Below are 21,729 nucleotides of genomic sequence, written 5' to 3'. Positions count from 1 at the left end.
GCAAAACAGAAATGGATATCAGGCTGCTGGTGTTGAGCACTTTACTGGTTGCAATAAGTGGGCGCTTGCACAGGAGACTCTGCCCGAAATCCCGCTATTTATCAGTGACGTCCTCTGACATAACAACACTAAAGGAGCTGCAACATGATCATGAAAAGAACATGTCTACCAACGCAATGAGATGCTACAGAAGAATGCTGAGACACAAACCATCTGTATGTGACCTTACGCAGAGGAATCGTCTCATCCTGACTTTGGAGCGGGTGTCACTAACAGTTGAGGTTCTGACGAACATGTCTGTGTCTGCTCAGAATGAAACTGTAAAACAGGCACTTATGGTTTTCCTCAAACTGAAAGATGATCTGATGGTCTGTAGAGGATCTCCTGAAAACAATGAGTCTACGTCACCTGAGCTGAAGCTGTGGCTGCATCACCTCCAACATTTTAAGGAAACAGCATCTCCAGATTGTGTCCAGGAAGCTGTAATACTGAGCCTTATTCCTCTGAGGGTGGAAGATGTGACATGTTGGGCTCTCAACCACTAACCTGCACTTCTGTATCAAATAAACTCCCTACTGTAAGCACAGATAAGTCTCTTATGCTATATCTGAACATATTAGAACCAGGAAGACCATCAGGATGAAGGATAAGCAGTAAAGGATGGACTTTTTCAACATAGACATATTCTTCTATACCTTACGACTGAAGGACATACAGTACTACTTTAAAAGAAGTATCTACTCATCTTTGATCTACTAAAACCTATAGGAAATTCATCCATAAAGTACATTCCTGAAATTTACAACTACAGGATTTATCCACTATTAACCTATCCTACAAGGGATTTCGTAAACACAAACTTATATATCATAAATGGACCTAATTGTTTATCCCAGCAGACAAGATTCCTTATCAACCCAAAAATGACTGACCTACTCTCTACACAGCACAAATTCTGTGGAGAGTAGTAGTAGTGAAAAGGATTTTTTTTTTTTGTGATGTGTGCTTACAATTATTTTTTAACCTATAAGTATTTAATCTTATTTATTTAATATTATTTTATCTTATCATATCTGTTTATATTCATGTTAAAACCTGTAAGTTTTTAATGTTATTTATTTATTATTTATATTACATAAGTTATTAAGAACATTTTTTTTTACAAGTTTCTAGCTCCCTGGAGGATGCAATATATCTGTAATTGATTAATGTTAAAGAAAAAATATTTTATTGATAAATGCATATGTTGTATGTATATATATATATATATATATATATATATATATATATATATATATATATATATAGTTGTGAAAGGGGAGTTTCTTGACGAATGTCTTTATGTTTAATTTTGACCAATATGTTTTTGATATTATTTATTTAATATTATTTATAAGTTATTAAATTATTTATTTCACATGTTTCTAGCTACATTCAAATGTATATACACACTTGTGCAACTAATAAATATAATGTAGCAAAGTATTATACAGACAGTTGTGTTTAATCTTTTTTTCAGAAGTTTGTGTTTTTGTGTAACTTTCTGTACACTATTTATGCAAGTGTTGGCTCTGTAAAAAGAAAGAAAAGAAAAGGACTTCTAATTGGATGATGTATGACACAGTTCACTATGTAACAGAACAAACCATTAAATTCCAGATAATCACAAGAGGAATGCTTTGAATTTTGAAAATCAAAGTATGGTTAGATCCTTCTATCATTATATGCCTACCCACCAAGGTAGGTAAGAAGAGGGTAACGGCAATATGAAAACCGGATTACCAATGGTATCCTGAAATCACATATATCTGAAAAAAAATCGACATATACAAAAACTGCTTCCCCGGCATTATACACAGGCTACATTGCATATGAACAAAGGAGAGGAAAATAACATTGCCTGCTAGCAGTTGTCAACCTCAAACTACTGTACTATTAAAACTGTGCCAGTGGGAGAACTTACATGGGCTAGGAGAAATAGTTTGGATTATAAGTCCCTTGGGTCAGAAACTGAGATCATTATGGAAAGATTAAAGCTGGATACACACTACACAACTTTTGTTGTTTGATTTCCTTTGGATTTACCAAAACCATGTAGGGTAAGGGCCTGCCTGATTGCATACAAATTGAAAGCGTTTAGGTTTGACCTCTTATTATATGGTTTTGGTAAATCTAAAGGAAAAAATCTAAAGAAGATTGTATACTGTGTATTCAGCTTAAGAAAGAGAAAATATATACAGTGTACTCTGAATGTAGCTAATAAAATATACAGGAGTAAAAACAGGGAGTTTTCTTTTGGGTGAAAGTAACAACTAATGATTGTCTGGCAAAAATATATTTGAGACCATCTTTTCCACTGAGTATTAAACTACTATTAAACAAATTATTAGGCATAATTTTGCCCATTTTACTTGGTGGTTGTAAGCTGCATACCATTTTATAAGTAGGTTGTCACTTATCTTCTAAGAGGACACTCACTTTAGGATCCCTTTTTTCACCCAGCCTTTTTTATATCAAATTTAAGTCTCCTACTTGGATTAAGGTGAAGGGGTATTTCAAATGTGGGCTCAATACATGTTGCTGTTATAAAGTTCATCCAAAAATCAGAACGGTACAATCTGTATTGGCTAATGATTGGTTGTATCCATCAGTGTTTAAGTTGTAACTCCAAGAACATGGTTTAAATTATTTCCTGTGCAGAGTGAAGAGTACTATATGCGGGATACACTGGAAAGCTGCTGAAGCAGATAGGTGAACAACATGGTGTAGAAGAGTGCCCTACCGTGTCTAGAAAATATTTTTTTATCTTTCCATTTTATTGAATTTACTGATGGTTCTGTACATTGGGGAGATTTACGCCATTGTTTACTTTGGTGTGAAGTATTTAGGATATTTAGGCTTGAGACTAGATTGCTTCTAGGTATTAACTGTAGGTGGGACATTGACCTTATCAATTATGGTAGCTACTTTTCTTTTCCTTTTCCTTAAACTTTCCTTCATATGCAATGTTGCATCTATATGGTTTTTAGATTTTTGTGATTTCTAGAGGCTATTGGTAATCTAGTTCATGTATTACCATTACCATTGTCTTGCCTACCTTGGTGGGTGGGTATATAAAATTAGGGGTCCAACCATATCTTGCTACAACTAAGGTAAAGATCAGCTGAAATGAGTTACCATCTGTATGGAATTTATCCTGTACTGGCAATGAAAAAATAAACTTGCATCCTGGAAACATCAAAAGTTCTGCCATTTGACCTGATGGGGAGCTGATCATATCACCTGAACTGTATATACACAAGATGCAATCAAATCATACATAGCTTTGGGTTTACACAGAGTAAAGTTAAAGATCCAAGTAGTGCATTTACGTACATTTTTAAAGCAATTATATGGTGGGAGTAAATTACCAATATAAATGAAAGACTGATATTCAGTTAATCAGTTGATCTTCTAGGTGAAGTGAGTACAAACTACCAACTGCCAGTATAAAAATAATTATAAAAATGAGGTAGCGTACAGTTTATGCAGATGATTATGCCTAAAGTAAGGCTCAATAGAGAAAAACACAGGGGCCACCAATGCTGATCTTCTGGATATGCTAGTTGTCTGGCTGTTTCTGACCTCCATACTTTCTGGGATACTAACCAGCAACAAATGTGTGGATAAGGAAAGCCAAAGTGAAAGCCAATTAAAGTCTCACAACCTTTAATCTTTTTATATACCTCTATCCCCACATTATTTGTGAATTATTATTGTGACACAACATTTTTTTTTTTAATTGTAAAAATGAAAAAAAGTTTCAATATTGTTGGTTAAAAAATGGTTTAAGCACAATACCTAAACTGGTATGTTATGTTTATACATCTTTCCTATATTTTCTTCCTTCTTTTCACATTTTTAGACTTGTGTGGCAGAACATTTAAAAAGCTGTGTTATGTTTTTTTCTGTTGGCAATAATATGTTGTAAAAGTTCTTTTGACAATATACGATAAACCTGTATAGAGGAGAGTCCTGTATCAGGAAGGAGGAGTTTCCTGTTTGACATGTAGAAGAATGTCACTAGCTATCTGATGTTACCTTCTTACCTGAATAGAAAGGAAACTGAAAGTGATATAGAAGTTCCCAGAGCAGCTATCGTCTCTCTCATGTCACTTGAGTTCTGAACGAAAGAGAACTTCACAACATCATGAAAATGAGGACATTTTTCTCCTGCAAACAGAAATATAAAAGGAGAATCATGGATACAAGACTTCAGATCAACCAGAGACTAGCACTGTGGAGTGACAGTGTAACGGAACAAATATCTGGAACCAGAAAGACATTATCAGATCCAAGCCAGCAAAACAGAAATGGATATCAGGCTGCTGGTGTTGAGCACTTTACTGGTTGCAGTAAGTGGGCGCTTGCACAGGAGACTCTGCCCGAAATCCCGCTATTTATCAGTGACGTCCTCTGACATAACAACACTAAAGGAGCTGCAACATGATCATGAAAAGAACATGTCTACCAACGCAATGAGATGCTACAGAAGAATGCTGAGACACAAACCATCTGTATGTGACCTTACGCAGAGGAATCGTCTCATCCTGACTTTGGAGCGGGTGTCACTAACAGTTGAGGTTCTGACGAACATGTCTGTGTCTGCTCAGAATGAAACTGTAAAACAGGCACTTATGGTTTTCCTCAAACTGAAAGATGATCTGATGGTCTGTAGAGGATCTCCTGAAAACAATGAGTCTACGTCACCTGAGCTGAAGCTGTGGCTGCATCACCTCCAGCATTTTAAGGAAACAGCATCTCCAGATTGTGTCCAGGAAGCTGTAATACTGAGCCTTATTCCTCTGAGGGTGGAAGATGTGACATGTTGGGCTCTCAACCACTAACCTGCACTTCTACATCAAATAAACTCCCTACTGTAAGCACAGATAAGTCTCTTATGCTATATCTGAACATATTAGAACCAGGAAGACCATCAGGATGAAGGATAAGCAGTAAAGGGTGGACTTTTTCAACATAGACATATTCTTCTATACCTTACGACTGAAGGACATACAGTACTACTTTAAAAGAAGTATCTACTCATCTTTGATCTACTAAAACCTATAGGAAATTCATCCATAAAGTACATTCCTGAAATTTACAACTACAGGATTTATCCACTATTAACCTATCCTACAAGGGATTTCGTAAACACAAACTTATATATCATAAATGGACCTAATTGTTTATCCCAGCAGACAAGATTCCTTATCAACCCAAAAATGACTGACCTACTCTCTACACAGCACAAATTCTGTGGAGAGTAGTAGTAGTGAAAAGGAATTTTTTTTTTGTGATGTGTGCTTACAATTATTTTTTAACCTATAAGTATTTAATCTTATTTATTTAATATTATTTTATCTTATTATATCTGTTTATATTCATGTTAAAACCTGTAAGTTTTTAATGTTATTTATTTATTATTTATATTACATAAGTTATTAAGAACATTTTTTTTTACAAGTTTCTAGCTCCCTGGAGGATGCAATATATCTGTAATTGATTAATGTTAAAGAAAAAATATTTTATTGATAAATGCATATGTTGTATATATATATATATATATATATATATATATATATATATATATATATATATATAGTTGTGAAAGGGGAGTTTCTTGACGAATGTCTTTATGTTTAATTTTGACCAATATGTTTTTGATATTATTTATTTAATATTGTGTATAAGTTATTAAATTATTTATTTCACATGTTTCTAGCTACATTCAAATGTATATACACACTTGTGCAACTAATAAATATAATGTAGCAAAGTATTATACAGACAGTTGTGTTTAATCTTTTTTTCAGAAGTTTGTGTTTTTGTGTAACTTTCTGTACACTATTTATGCAAGTGTTGGCTCTGTAAAAAGAAAGAAAAGAAAAGGACTTCTAATTGGATGATGTATGACACAGTTCACTATGTAACAGAACAAACCATTAAATTCCAGATAATCACAAGAGGAATGCTTTGAATTTTGAAAATCAAAGTATGGTTAGATCCTTCTATCATTATATGCCTACCCACCAAGGTAGGTAAGAAGAGGGTAACGGCAATATGAAAACCGGATTACCAATGGTATCCTGAAATCACATATATCTGAAAAAAAATCGACATATACAAAAACTGCTTCCCCGGCATTATACACAGGCTACATTGCATATGAACAAAGGAGAGGAAAATAACATTGCCTGCTAGCAGTTGTCAACCTCAAACTACTGTACTATTAAAACTGTGCCAGTGGGAGAACTTACATGGGCTAGGAGAAATAGTTTGGATTATAAGTCCCTTGGGTCAGAAACTGAGATCATTATGGAAAGATTAAAGCTGGATACACACTACACAACTTTTGTTGTTTGATTTCCTTTGGATTTACCAAAACCATGTAGGGTAAGGGCCTGCCTGATTGCATACAAATTGAAAGCGTTTAGGTTTGACCTCTTATTATATGGTTTTGGTAAATCTAAAGGAAAAAATCTAAAGAAGATTGTATACTGTGTATTCAGCTTAAGAAAGAGAAAATATATACAGTGTACTCTGAATGTAGCTAATAAAATATACAGGAGTAAAAACAGGGAGTTTTCTTTTGGGTGAAAGTAACAACTAATGATTGTCTGGCAAAAATATATTTGAGACCATCTTTTCCACTGAGTATTAAACTACTATTAAACAAATTATTAGGCATAATTTTGCCCATTTTACTTGGTGGTTGTAAGCTGCATACCATTTTATAAGTAGGTTGTCACTTATCTTCTAAGAGGACACTCACTTTAGGATCCCTTTTTTCACCCAGCCTTTTTTATATCAAATTTAAGTCTCCTACTTGGATTAAGGTGAAGGGGTATTTCAAATGTGGGCTCAATACATGTTGCTGTTATAAAGTTCATCCAAAAATCAGAACGGTACAATCTGTATTGGCTAATGATTGGTTGTATCCATCAGTGTTTAAGTTGTAACTCCAAGAACATGGTTTAAATTATTTCCTGTGCAGAGTGAAGAGTACTATATGCGGGATACACTGGAAAGCTGCTGAAGCAGATAGGTGAACAACATGGTGTAGAAGAGTGCCCTACCGTGTCTAGAAAATATTTTTTTATCTTTCCATTTTATTGAATTTACTGATGGTTCTGTACATTGGGGAGATTTACGCCATTGTTTACTTTGGTGTGAAGTATTTAGGATATTTAGGCTTGAGACTAGATTGCTTCTAGGTATTAACTGTAGGTGGGACATTGACCTTATCAATTAATGTAGCTACTTTTCTTTTCCTTTTCCTTAAACTTTCCTTCATATGCAATGTTGCATCTATATGGTTTTTAGATTTTTGTGATTTCTAGAGGCTATTGGTAATCTAGTTCAAGTATTACCATTACCATTGTCTTGCCTACCTTGGTGGGTGGGTATATAAAATTAGGGGTCCAACCATATCTTGCTACAACTAAGGTAAAGATCAGCTGAAATGAGTTACCATCTGTATGGAATTTATCCTGTACTGGCAATGAAAAAATAAACTTGCATCCTGGAAACATCAAAAGTTCTGCCATTTGACCTGATGGGGAGCTGATCATATCACCTGAACTGTATATACACAAGATGCAATCAAATCATACATAGCTTTGGGTTTACACAGAGTAACGTTACAGATCCAAGTATTGCATTTACGTACATTTTTAAAGCAATTATATGGTGGGAGTAAATTACCAATATAAATGAAAGACTGATATTCAGTTAATCAGTTGATCTTCTAGGTGAAGTGAGTACAAACTACCAACTGCCAGTATAAAAATAATTATAAAAATGAGGTAGCGTACAGTTTATGCAGATGATTATGCCTAAAGTAAGGCTCAATAGAGAAAAACACAGGGGCCACCAATGCTGATCTTCTGGATATGCTAGTTGTCTGGCTGCTTCTGACATCCATACTTTCTGAGATACTAACCAGCAACAAATGTGTGGATAAGGAAAGCCAAAGTGAAAGCCAATTAAAGTCTCACAACCTTTAATCTTTTTATATACCTCTATCCCCACATTATTTGTGAATTATTATTGTGACACAACATTTTTTTTTTTAATTTTAAAAATGAAAAAAAGTTTCAATATTGTTGGTTAAAAAATGGTTTAAGCACAATACCTAAACTGGTATGTTATGTTTATACATCTTTCCTATATTTTCTTCCTTCTTTTCACATTTTTAGACTTGTGTGGCAGAACATTTAAAAAGCTGTGTTATGTTTTTTTCTGTTGGCAATAATATGTTGTAAAAGTTCTTTTGACAATATACGATAAATCTGTATAGAGGAGAGTCCTGTATCAGAAAGGAGGAGTTTCCTGTTTGACATGTAGAAGAATGTCACTAGCTATCTGATGTTACCTTCTTACCTGAATAGAAAGGAAACTGAAAGTGATATAGAAGTTCCCAGAGCAGCTATCGTCTCTCTCATGTCACTTGAGTTCTGAACGAAAGAGAACTTCACAACATCATGAAAATGAGGACATTTTTCTCCTGCAAACAGAAATATAAAAGGAGAATCATGGATACAAGACTTCAGATCAACCAGAGACTAGCACTGTGGAGTGACAGTGTAACGGAACAAATATCTGGAACCAGAAAGACATTATCAGATCCAAGCCAGCAAAACAGAAATGGATATCAGGCTGCTGGTGTTGAGCACTTTACTGGTTGCAGTAAGTGGGCGCTTGCACAGGAGACTCTGCCCGAAATCCCGCTATTTATCAGTGACGTCCTCTGACATAACAACACTAAAGGAGCTGCAACATGATCATGAAAAGAACATGTCTACCAACGCAATGAGATGCTACAGAAGAATGCTGAGACACAAACCATCTGTATGTGACCTTACGCAGAGGAATCGTCTCATCCTGACTTTGGAGCGGGTGTCACTAACAGTTGAGGTTCTGACGAACATGTCTGTGTCTGCTCAGAATGAAACTGTAAAACAGGCACTTATGGTTTTCCTCAAACTGAAAGATGATCTGATGGTCTGTAGAGGATCTCCTGAAAACAATGAGTCTACGTCACCTGAGCTGAAGCTGTGGCTGCATCACCTCCAACATTTTAAGGAAACAGCATCTCCAGATTGTGTCCAGGAAGCTGTAATACTGAGCCTTATTCCTCTGAGGGTGGAAGATGTGACATGTTGGGCTCTCAACCACTAACCTGCACTTCTGTATCAAATAAACTCCCTACTGTAAGCACAGATAAGTCTCTTATGCTATATCTGAACATATTAGAACCAGGAAGACCATCAGGATGAAGGATAAGCAGTAAAGGATGGACTTTTTCAACATAGACATATTCTTCTATACCTTACGACTGAAGGACATACAGTACTACTTTAAAAGAAGTATCTACTCATCTTTGATCTACTAAAACCTATAGGAAATTCATCCATAAAGTACATTCCTGAAATTTACAACTACAGGATTTATCCACTATTAACCTATCCTACAAGGGATTTCGTAAACACAAACTTATATATCATAAATGGACCTAATTGTTTATCCCAGCAGACAAGATTTCTTATCAACCCAAAAATGACTGACCTACTCTCTACACAGCACAAATTCTGTGGAGAGTAGTAGTAGTGAAAAGGATTTTTTTTTTTTGTGATGTGTGCTTACAATTATTTTTTAACCTATAAGTATTTAATCTTATTTATTTAATATTATTTTATCTTATCATATCTGTTTATATTCATGTTAAAACCTGTAAGTTTTTAATGTTATTTATTTATTATTTATATTACATAAGTTATTAAGAACATTTTTTTTTACAAGTTTCTAGCTCCCTGGAGGATGCAATATATCTGTAATTGATTAATGTTAAAGAAAAAATATTTTATTGATAAATGCATATGTTGTATATATATATATATATATATATATATATATATATATATATAGTTGTGAAAGGGGAGTTTCTTGACGAATGTCTTTATGTTTAATTTTGACCAATATGTTTTTGATATTATTTATTTAATATTATTTATAAGTTATTAAATTATTTATTTCACATGTTTCTAGCTACATTCAAATGTATATACACACTTGTGCAACTAATAAATATAATGTAGCAAAGTATTATACAGACAGTTGTGTTTAATCTTTTTTTCAGAAGTTTGTGTTTTTGTGTAACTTTCTGTACACTATTTATGCAAGTGTTGGCTCTGTAAAAAGAAAGAAAAGAAAAGGACTTCTAATTGGATGATGTATGACACAGTTCACTATGTAACAGAACAAACCATTAAATTCCAGATAATCACAAGAGGAATGCTTTGAATTTTGAAAATCAAAGTATGGTTAGATCCTTCTATCATTATATGCCTACCCACCAAGGTAGGTAAGAAGAGGGTAACGGCAATATGAAAACCGGATTACCAATGGTATCCTGAAATCACATATATCTGAAAAAAAATCGACATATACAAAAACTGCTTCCCCGGCATTATACACAGGCTACATTGCATATGAACAAAGGAGAGGAAAATAACATTGCCTGCTAGCAGTTGTCAACCTCAAACTACTGTACTATTAAAACTGTGCCAGTGGGAGAACTTACATGGGTAGGAGAAATAGTTTGGATTATAAGTCCCTTGGGTCAGAAACTGAGATCATTATGGAAAGATTAAAGCTGGATACACACTATACAACTTTTGTTGTTTGATTTCCTTTGGATTTACCAAAAACATGTAGGGTAAGGGCCTGCCTGATTGCATACAAATTGAAAGCGTTTAGGTTTGACCTCTTATTATATGGTTTTGGTAAATCTAAAGGAAAAAATCTAAAGAAGATTGTATACTGTGTATTCAGCTTAAGAAAGAGAAAATATATACAGTGTACTCTGAATGTAGCTAATAAAATATACAGGAGTAAAAACAGGGAGTTTTCTTTTGGGTGAAAGTAACAACTGATGATTGTCTGGCAAAAATATATTTGAGACCATCTTTTCCACTGAGTATTAAACTACTATTAAACAAATTATTAGGCATAATTTGCCCATTTTACTTGGTGGTTGTAAGCTGCATACCATTTTATAAGTAGGTTGTCACTTATCTTCTAAGAGGACACTCACTTTAGGATCCCTTTTTTCACCCAGCCTTTTTTATATCAAATTTAAGTCTCCTACTTGGATTAAGGTGAAGGGGTATTTCAAATGTGGGCTCAATACATGTTGCTGTTATAAAGTTCATCCAAAAATCAGAATGGTACAATCTGTATTGGCTAATGATTGGTTGTATCCATCAGTGTTTAAGTTGTAACTCCAAGAACATGGTTTAAATTATTTCCTGTGCAGAGTGAAGAGTACTATATGCGGGATACACTGGAAAGCTGCTGAAGCAGATAGGTGAACAACATGGTGTAGAAGAGTGCCCTACCGTGTCTAGAAAATATTTTTTTATCTTTCCATTTTATTGAATTTACTGATGGTTCTGTACATTGGGGAGATTTACGCCATTGTTTACTTTGGTGTGAAGTATTTAGGATATTTAGGCTTGAGACTAGATTGCTTCTAGGTATTAACTGTAGGTGGGACATTGACCTTATCAATGAATGTAGCTACTTTTCTTTTCCTTTTCCTTAAACTTTCCTTCATATGCAATGTTGCATCTATATGGTTTTTAGATTTTTGTGATTTCTAGAGGCTATTGGTAATCTAGTTCATGTATTACCATTACCATTGTCTTGCCTACCTTGGTGGGTGGGTATATAAAATTAGGGGTCCAACCATATCTTGCTACAACTAAGGTAAAGATCAGCTGAAATGAGTTACCATCTGTATGGAATTTATCCTGTACTGGCAATGAAAAAATAAACTTGCATCCTGGAAACATCAAAAGTTCTGCCATTTGACCTGATGGGGAGCTGATCATATCACCTGAACTGTATATACACAAGATTCAATCAAATCATACATAGCTTTGGGTTTACACAGAGTAACGTTACAGATCCAAGTATTGCATTTACGTACATTTTTAAAGCAATTATATGGTGGGAGTAAATTACCAATATAAATGAAAGACTGATGTTCAGTTAATCAGTTGATCTTCTAGGTGAAGTGAGTACAAACTACCAACTGCCAGTATAAAAATAATTATAAAAATGAGGTAGCGTACAGTTTATGCAGATAATTATGCCTAAAGTAAGGCTCAATAGAGAAAAACACAGGGGCCACCAATGCTGATCTTCTGGATATGCTAGTTGTCTGGCTGTTTCTGACATCCATACTTTCTGGGATACTAACCAGCAACAAATGTGTGGATGAGGAAAGCCAAAGTGAAAGCCAATTAAAGTCTTACAACCTTTAATCTTTTTATATACCTCTATCCCCACATTATTTGTGAATTATTATTGTGACTCAACATTTTTTTTTTAATTTTAAAAATGAAAAAAAGTTTCAATATTGTTGGTTAAAAATGATTTAAGCACAATACCTAAACTGGTATGTTATGTTTATACATCTTTCCTATATTTTCTTCCTTCTTTTCACATTTTTAGACTTGTGTGGCAGAACATTTAAAAAGCTGTGTTATGTTTTTTTCTGTTGGCAATAATATGTTGTAAAAGTTCTTTTGACAATATACGATAAACCTGTATAGAGGAGAGTCCTGTATCAGGAAGGAGGAGTTTCCTGTTTGACATGTAGAAGAATGTCACCAGCTATCTGATGTTACCTTCTTACCTGAATAGAAAGGAAACTGAAAGTGATATAGAAGTTCCCAGAGCAGCTATCGTCTCTATCATGTCACTTGAGTTCTGAACGAAAGACAACTTCACAACATCATGAAAATGAGGACATTTTTCTCCTGCAAATAGAAATATAAAAGGAGAATCAGGGATACAAGACTTCAGATCAACCAGAGACTAGCACTGTGAAGTGACAGTGTAACGGAACAAATATCTGGAACCAGAAAGACATTATCAGATCCAAGCCAGCAAAACAGAAATGGATATCAGGCTGCTGGTGTTGAGCACTTTACTGGTTGCAGTAAGTGGGCGCTTGCACAGGAGACTCTGCCCGAAATCCCGCTATTTATCAGTGACGTCCTCTGACATAACAACACTAAAGGAGCTGCAACATGATCATGAAAAGAACATGTCTACCAACGCAATGAGATGCTACAGAAGAATGCTGAGACACAAACCATCTGTATGTGACCTTACGCAGAGGAATCGTCTCATCCTGACTTTGGAGCGGGTGTCACTAACAGTTGAGGTTCTGACGAACATATAAATAAAAATTTGTGCGCTAGCAATAATATAATTGGGAAAATGCCTAGGAGACACAATTTATATATGAATCCCAGCAAAAATAATAATAACAGGTGCATGAAATCCTCTCTCAAAGGTCCGAGAAAATATTTGAATGTTCTGAAAATAAAAATATAATCACACATCCAAAAAACACCTATAATCAGTCCATAAATAGGTTAAGCAAAATAAATAGAAAGAAAGAAAAAAGTCAGTTTGGTGTATCTCATCACAAAATCAGGAAAATAGTAAGCTGTAAAGAATATTTCCGAATACACATTGATTGCAGAAAAGGATGTACCCTTACCCCAATCGTTGGACCTCCTCTATGGCAAGGTCGTATGGGCTTGCAGATATAACCCTCTGCGGGGACAGATGGAATGTTGATGTCCGGGTCCTGTCAGCGTACACCACCGACTCCAATCTGATCGGGCTGATCCAAATTCTCTGCACAATGCTTTTGCACATAGTGGGCCAGAAGCTCCTCTTCTGCAATCCCCCGTTGGCGATCTTGGATCCTCCTCTACCCTCACTTCCAGTGCGCGTCTGACTGCAGCCACTTCCTACGCGTTACATCACGTGACTTCACCTGGCGAACATGTCTGTGTCTGCTCAGAATGAAACTGTAAAACAGGCACTTATGGTTTTCCTCAAACTGAAAGATGATCTGATGGTCTGTAGAGGATCTCCTGAAAACAATGAGTCTACGTCACCTGAGCTGAAGCTGTGGCTGCATCACCTCCAGCATTTTAAGGAAACAGCATCTCCAGATTGTGTCCAGGAATCTGTAATACTGAGCCTTATTCCTCTGAGGGTGGTAGATGTGACATGTTGGGCTCTCAACCACTAACCTACACTTCTGCATCAAATAAACTCCCTACTGTAAGCACAGATAAGTCTCTTATGCTATATCTGAACATATTAGAACCAGGAAGACCATCAGAATGAAGGATAAGCAGTAAAGGTTGGACTTTTTCAACATAGACATATTCTTCTATACCTTACGACTGAAGGACATACAGTACTACTTTAAAAAAAGGATCTACTCATCTTTGATCTACTAAAACCTATAGGAAATTCATCCATAAAGTACATTCCTGAAATTTACAACTACAGGATTTATCCACTATTAACCTATCCTAAAAAGGATTTTGTAAACACAAACTTATATATCATAAATGGACCTAATTGTTTATCCCAGCAGACAAGATTCCTTATCAACCCAAAAATGACTGACTTACTCTCTACACAGCACAAATTCTGTGGAGAGTAGTAGTAGTCAAAAGGATTTTTTTTTTGTGATGTGTGCTTACAATTATTTTTTAACCTATAAGTATTTAATCTTATTTATTTAATACTATTTTATCTTATCATATCTGTTTATATTCATGTTAAAACCTGTAAGTTTTTAATGTTATTTATTTATTATTTATATTACATAAGTTATTAAGAATATTTTTTTACAAGTTTCTAGCTCCCTGGAGGATGCAATATATCTGTAATTGATTAATGTTAAAGAAAAAATATTTTATTGATAAATGCATATGTTGTATATATATATATATATATATATATATATATATATATATATATATATATATATATATATATATATATATATATATATATATATATATATATATATATATAATATGTAAGTATTATACAGACAGTTTATAGGAATATAATAGTTGTGAAAGGGGAGTTTCTTGACGAATGTCTTTATGTTTAATTTTGACCGATATGTTTTTGATATTATTTATTTAATATTATTTTTAAGTTATTAAAATATTTATTTCACGTGTTTCTAGCTACATTCAAATGTATATACACACTTGTCCAACTAATAAATATAATGTAGCAAAGTATTATACAGACAGTTGTGTTTAATCTTTTTTTAGAAGTTTGTGTTTTTGTGTAACTTTCTGTACACTATTTGTGCAAGTGTTGGCTCTGTAAAAAGAAAGAAAAGAAAAGGACTTCTAATTAGATGATGTATGACACAGTTCACTATGTAACAGAACAAACCATTAAATTCCAGATAATCACAAGAGGAATGCTTTGAATTTTGGAAATCAAAGTATGAATAGATCCTTCTATCATTATATGCCTACCCACCAAGGTAGGTAAGAAGAGGGTAACGGCAATATGAAAACCGGATTACCAATGGTATCCTGAAATGACATATATCTGAAAAAAATCAACATATACAAAAACTGCTTCCCCGGCATTATACACAGGCTACATTGCATATGAACAAAGGAGAGGAAAACAACATTGCCTGCTGGCAGTTGTCAACCTCAAACTACTGTACTATTAAAACTGTGCCAGTGGGAGAACTTACATGGGCTAGGAGGAATAATTTGGATTATAAGTCCATTGGGTCAGAAACTGAGATCATTATGGAAAGATTAAAGCTGGATACACACTATACAACTTTTGTTGTTTGATTTCCTTTGGATTTACCAAAACCATGTAGGGTAAAGGCCTGCCTGATTGCATACAAATTGAAAGCGTTTAGGCTTGACCTCTTATTATATGGTTTTGGTAAATCTAAAGGAAAAAATCTAAAGAAGATTGTATACTGTGTATTCAGCTTAAAAAAGAGAAAATATATACAGTGTACTCTGAATGTAGCTAATAAAATTTACAGGAGTAAAAGCAGGGAGTTTTCTTTTGGGTGAAAGTAACAACTAATGATTGTCTGGCAAAAATATATTTGAGACCATTTTTTCCACTGAGTATTAAACTACTATTAAACAAATTATTAGGCATAATTTGCCCATTTTACTTGGGGATAATAAGCTGCATACCATTTTATAAGTAGGTTGTCACTTATCTTCTAAGAGGACACTCACTTTAGGATCCCTTTTTTCACCCAGCCTTTTTGATATCAAATTTAAGTCTCCTACTTGGATTAAGGTGAAGGGGTCTTTCAAATGTGGGCTCAATACATGATGCTGTTATAAAGTTCATCCAAAAATCAGAATGGTACAATCTGTATTGGCTAATGATTGGCTGCATCCGTCAGTGTTTAAGTTGTAACTCCAAGAACATGGTTTAAATTATTTTCTGTGAAGAGTACTATATGCGGGATACACTGGAAAGCTGCTGAAGCAGATAGGTGAACAACATGGTGTAGAAGAGTGCCCTACCGTGTCTAGAAAATATTTTTTTATCTTTCCATTTTATTGAATTTACTGATGGTTCTGTACATTGGGGAGATTTACGCCATTGTTTACTTTGGTGTGAAGTAATTAGGATATTTAGGCTTTAGACTAGATTGCTTCTAGGTATTAACTGTAGGTGGGACATTGACCTTATCAATTAACCACTTCAGCCCCGGAAGGATTTACCCCCTTCTTGGCCACAGCACTTTTTACAATTTGGCACTGCGTCGCTTTAACTGCTAATTGCGCGGTCATGCAATTCTGCACCCAAACAAAATTTGCGTCCTTTTCTTCCCACAAATAGAGCTTTCTTTTGATGGTATTTGATCACCTCTGCCGTTTTTATTTTTTGCGCTATACACGGAAAAAGACCGAAAATTTTGAAAAAAAATGATATTTTCTACTTTTTGTTATAAAAAAAATCCAATAAACTCAATTTTAGTCATACATTTAGGCCAAAATGTATTCGGCCACATGTCTTTGCTAACAAAAATGTCAATAAGTGTATATTTATTGGTTTGCGCAAAAGTTATAGCGCCTACAAACTAGGGTACATTTTCTGGAATTTACACAGCCTTTAATTTATGACTGCCTATGTCATTTCTTGAGGTGCTAAAATGGCAGGGCAGTACAAAACCCCCACAAATGACCCCATTGTGGAAAGTAGACACCCCAAGGAAATTGCTGAGATGCATGTTGAGCCCATTGAATTTTCATTTTTTTTGTCCCAAGTGATTGAATAATGACAAAAAAAAAAAAAAATTACAAAAAGTTGTCACTAAATGATATATTGCTCACACAGGCCGTGGGCATATGTGGAATTGCACCCCAAAATATATTCAGCTGCTTCTCCTGAGTACGGGGATACCACACGTGTGGGACTTTTTGGGAGCCTAGCCTCGTACGGGGCCCCGAAAACCAATCACTGCCTTCAGGATTTCTAAGGGCGTAAATTTTTGATTTTACTCCTCACTACCTATCACAGTTTTGAAGGCCATAAAATGCCCAGATGGCATAAAACCCCCCAAATGACCCCATTTTGGAAAGTAGACACCCCAAGCTATTTGCTTTGAGGCATGTTGAGTACATGGAATATTTTATATTTTGACACAAGTTGCGGGAAAGTGACAATTTTTTTTTTTGCTCAAAGTTGTGACTAAATGATATATTGCTCACACAGGCCATGGGCATATGTGGAAGTGCACCCCAAAATACATTTAGCTGCTTCTCCTGAGTATGGGGATACCACATGTGTGGGACTTTTTAGGAGCCTAGCCGCGTACGGGGCCCCGAAAACCAATCACCGCCTTTCTAAGGGTGTAAATTTTTGATTTCACTCTTCACTGCCTATCACAGTTTCGGAGGCCATGGAATGCCCAGGTGGCACAAACCCCCCCAAATGACCCCATTTTGGAAAGTAGACACCCCAAGCTATTTGCTGAGAGGCATGGTGAGTATTTTGCAGCCCTCTTTTGTTTTTGAAAATGAAGAAAGACAAGAAAAAAAAATTTTTTTTTCTTTTTTCAATTTTCAAAACTTTGTGACAAAAAGTGAGGTCTGCAATATACTCACTATACCTCTCAGCAAATAGCTTGGGGTGTCTACTTTCCAAAATGGGGTCATTTGGGGGGGAGGTTTGCCACCTGGGCATTCCATGGCCTCCGAAACTGTGATAGGCAGTGAAATAAAAAATGTACGCCCTTAGAAAGCCTGAAGGCGGTGCTTGGTTTTCGGGGTCCCGTGCGCGGCTAGGCTCCCAAAAAGTCCCACACATGTGGTATTCCCATACTTAGGAGAAGCAACAGAATGTATTTTGGGGTGTAATTTCACATATTCCCATGGCATGTTTGAGCAATATATTATTTAGTGACAACTTTGTGCAAAAAAAAAAAAAAAATTTGTCTCTTTCCCGCAACTTGTGTCACAATATAAAATATTCCATGGACTCGACATGCCTCTCAGCAAATAGCTTGGGGTGTCTACTTTCCAAAATGGGGTGATTTGGGGGGTTTTTGAACTGTCCTGGCATTTTATGCACAACATTTAGAAGCTTATGTCACACATCACCCACTCTTCAAACCACTTGAAGACAAAGCCCTTTCTGACACTTTTTGATTACATGAAAAAATTACTTTTTTCTGCAAGAAAATCACTTTGAACCCCCACACATTATATATTTTTTTAAAGAAAATGCCCTACAGATTAAAATGGTGGGTGTTTCATTTTTTTTTTCATACAGTATTTGCGCAGCGATTTTTAAAACGCATTTTTTGGGGAAAAAACACACTTTTTTAAATTTTAATGCACTAAAACACACTATATTGACCAAATGTTTGATGAAATAAAAAAGATGATCTTAAGCCGAGTACATGGATACCAAACATGACATGCTTTAAAATTGCGCACAAACGTGCAGTGGCAACAAAATTAATACATTTTTATAAGCCTTTAAAAGCCTTTACAGGTTATCATTTTAGATTTACAGAGGAGGTCTACTGCTAAAATTACTGCCCTCGATCTGACCTTCGTGGTGATACCTCACATGCATGGTGCAATTGCTGTTTACATTTGACGCCAGACCGACGCTTGCGTTTGCCTTAGCGCGAGAGCAGGGGGGACAGGGGTGCTTTTTTTTCTTTATTATTTTTTTACTTTTTTATCTTATTTTTAAACTGTTCCTTTCATTTTTATTTTTTTAAAATAATTTTTATTGTTATCTCAGGGAATGTAAATATCCCCTATGATAGCAATAGGTAGTGACAGGTACTCTTTTTTGAAAAAATTGGGGTCTATTAGACCCTAGATTTCTCCTCTGCCCTTAAAGCATCTGACCACACCAAGATCGGTGTGATAAAATGCTTCCCCAAGTTCCCAATGGCGCTGTTTACATCCGGCAAAATCTAAGTCATAAAATGCTCGTAGCTTCAGGTTTCTTAGGCCATAGAGATGTTTGGAGCCACTCTGGTCTCTGATCAGCTCTATGGTCAGCTGGCTGAATCACTGGCTGCATTCTCAGGTTCCCTGTTGAGACAGGAGAGCCAGAGAAAAACACGGAAGACGGTGGGGGGGCATTCCCTCCCACTGCTTGTAAAAGCAGTCTAGAGACTAATTAGCCGCTAGGATTGCTTTTACATGAAAGCCGACCGCTGGCTGAAAAGAATGATACCAAGATACATAGGTTGGACTTGATGGACTTGTGTCTTTTTTCAACCTCACCTACTATAAGATGATACCTAAACCTACAGGCATCATTCTGGTATAACCACTCAAAGTCGTGAATGGCGTGCCTGAAGACAAAAAAATGGTTAACAATAAAGCACAGTAAACGGTAAAGTATAAAAAAATTGCATACTTGAAAAGCAAACATGGTAAAACATAATAACAATAAAACATTGCAGAATAGAATACAGTAAAAAAGAGCAGAACAATAGAGAGAGAATAAAGAGAGAGAGAGAACAATAAAACGACAACTATTTTTTTTTATTTTATATTTTTGTTTGGGTTTTTTTTTTTTTTTTACACTTTTTTTGTAACTGTAACTTTTATAACTGTAACTGGTTCCAGGTTCGGGTCTCTCAAAATGCGATGGCATCTTGGGACACCCTGTGAAAGTGTGCCTAGTCTGTGCAATGCTGTACGCTACGCTAATACTCAACTAGTGTACGGTAGCGTTCAAAACATTCACCAATGCAAAGACCAGGATTGTCAGGACAGGAGGGACAGTAATAGTGGGTGTCACGCCTATATCCGCGCTTGCTGCAGACACAACATCTTTTTTGGGGGGGTTCATTGGGTGGGGGTACTCGGGAGGACATAAACAAAATGCCTCTCATGCAGCCGACTGCATTTGGTTGGGGATGTGAATGGGGGAAGTACGGGCGCTGCAGAAGTGGTGGGTTCCCAATTAGGATTGGCGGATGCAGCAGGAAGGGCATTATGGGCACGACGGGACTGTGTTTGTCTTTTTGGTGACAGCGGGACACTACTTGTGCTTGCCACCTCACCAGCTTGAACTGCACTTATCGGACTCGCCACGTCACCAAGTGTTACTGTAGTGCTGGTTTGACTATGACCGGGGTGTACTAGGCCAATGGCGCTTGCCAGTTGACCAAAACGCTACCAAAAAAACTGTTAGCGATCGCAGGGATCAGGCCTGACTCTGCGAACGCTGCAGTTATGCGTTTAGTGTTTTGTAAGTGACAGTGATCGATCGATACTGCACTTGGGTGGGCTGGGCAGGGCGGAGGGGCAAAACGCAGGTGCTAGCAGGTATCTGGGCTGATCCCGCTAACACTGTGTTTTTGGGAACCCTAAACAGCTGGGGAAGCTAGTATAGATCTGATCTGTTCAGATATTGATCTGTTCAGATACTATACCACTAAGGAAGGTGTACGGTGCGTGCGTGGGTGTTAGCGGTACTGGCGCTAATCTGACGCTGCCTGGGGCGACGCATATCACCGGCAGGCGATCAGGGGGCTAAACCTTTATTCGGTAATAAACGGTGCCCTGACACAATAAAAAATAAACGAACTAACCAGCGTCACCCGTAACGGTTATACGGTGATCAGTGGTGAAAGGGTTAACTAGGGGGGAATCAAGGGGTTAAAACATTTATTAGGTAGTATATGGGGGTCCCTGTTGCTATAAAACGCTGACGGCGAACCTAAATATTTACCTCCCTAACTAGCGTCACCAGTGACACTAATATAGCAATCAGAAAAATGATCGCTTAGCGACACTGGTGACGGGGGGTGATCAAGGGGTTAAAACTTTATTGGGGGGGTTAGGGGGGTACCCTAGACCTAAAGGGGGCTAACACTCACTGCCCTAACACACTAACTGTCACAAACTGACACCATGCAGTAATCAGAAAAAAAAAACAAAAAAACTGCTTGGTGTCAGTGTGACGGGGGGGATCGGGGGTGTAAAGTGTGCCTGGCATGTTCTACTGTGAGGTGTAGTGTTGTGCAACTCACATTTCAGTCTTCTCTCCTCGGCGCCGGAACAGAAACTGCCAAGCCGAGGAGAGATGACATCACATCCTCTGCCTCTGTGTACTATACAGAGGCAGGGGACGATTCCAATTGGCTGGGAGCGATCGCGAGGGGGGGGGCCACGAATGGATGGCCTCCCCCTCATCTCTGATCGCTGCCAGACCAAAGCCGACCGCCTCGGGCACCGGGGGGTGTCCGATTGGACCCCCCGCCCACGGGAAGGCAATCACGTACCAGGTACGTGATTTTGC

The 21,729-nt window shown here is 36.5% G+C and overlaps 4 protein-coding genes across 4 annotated transcripts; all 4 read left to right on the top strand.

Annotated features, from left to right (window-relative positions):
* The first annotated feature begins 11 nt into the window (after positions 1-11).
* LOC141124524 (interferon lambda-2-like) lies at positions 12-545 on the top strand. The gene has a single exon (XM_073612270.1). It carries the CDS (start codon positions 12-14, stop codon positions 543-545), a length of 534 nt encoding a protein of 177 aa, XP_073468371.1.
* Positions 546-4,352: 3,807 nt separating this feature from the next.
* On the top strand, positions 4,353-4,886 carry LOC141124508 (interferon lambda-2-like). Its single transcript, XM_073612269.1, has one exon. The coding sequence runs from the start codon at positions 4,353-4,355 to the stop codon at positions 4,884-4,886; it is 534 nt and encodes a 177-aa protein (XP_073468370.1).
* Positions 4,887-8,688: 3,802 nt separating this feature from the next.
* LOC141124492 (interferon lambda-2-like) lies at positions 8,689-9,222 on the top strand. Its single transcript, XM_073612268.1, has one exon. It carries the CDS (start codon positions 8,689-8,691, stop codon positions 9,220-9,222), a length of 534 nt encoding a protein of 177 aa, XP_073468369.1.
* A 3,787-nt stretch (positions 9,223-13,009) lies between these two features.
* LOC141124476 (interferon lambda-3-like) lies at positions 13,010-14,164 on the top strand. Its single transcript, XM_073612267.1, has 2 exons — positions 13,010-13,291; positions 13,913-14,164. Exons 1-2 carry the CDS (start codon positions 13,010-13,012, stop codon positions 14,162-14,164), a joined length of 534 nt encoding a protein of 177 aa, XP_073468368.1.
* The last annotated feature ends 7,565 nt before the right edge of the window (positions 14,165-21,729 follow it).

This window comes from Aquarana catesbeiana, linkage group LG01 (assembly GCF_042186555.1).
Source record: "Aquarana catesbeiana isolate 2022-GZ linkage group LG01, ASM4218655v1, whole genome shotgun sequence".
NCBI lineage: Eukaryota > Metazoa > Chordata > Amphibia > Anura > Ranidae > Aquarana > Aquarana catesbeiana.
The sequence above is the reverse complement of the archived record's forward strand: the minus strand, read 5'-3'. Positions and strand labels throughout refer to the sequence as shown.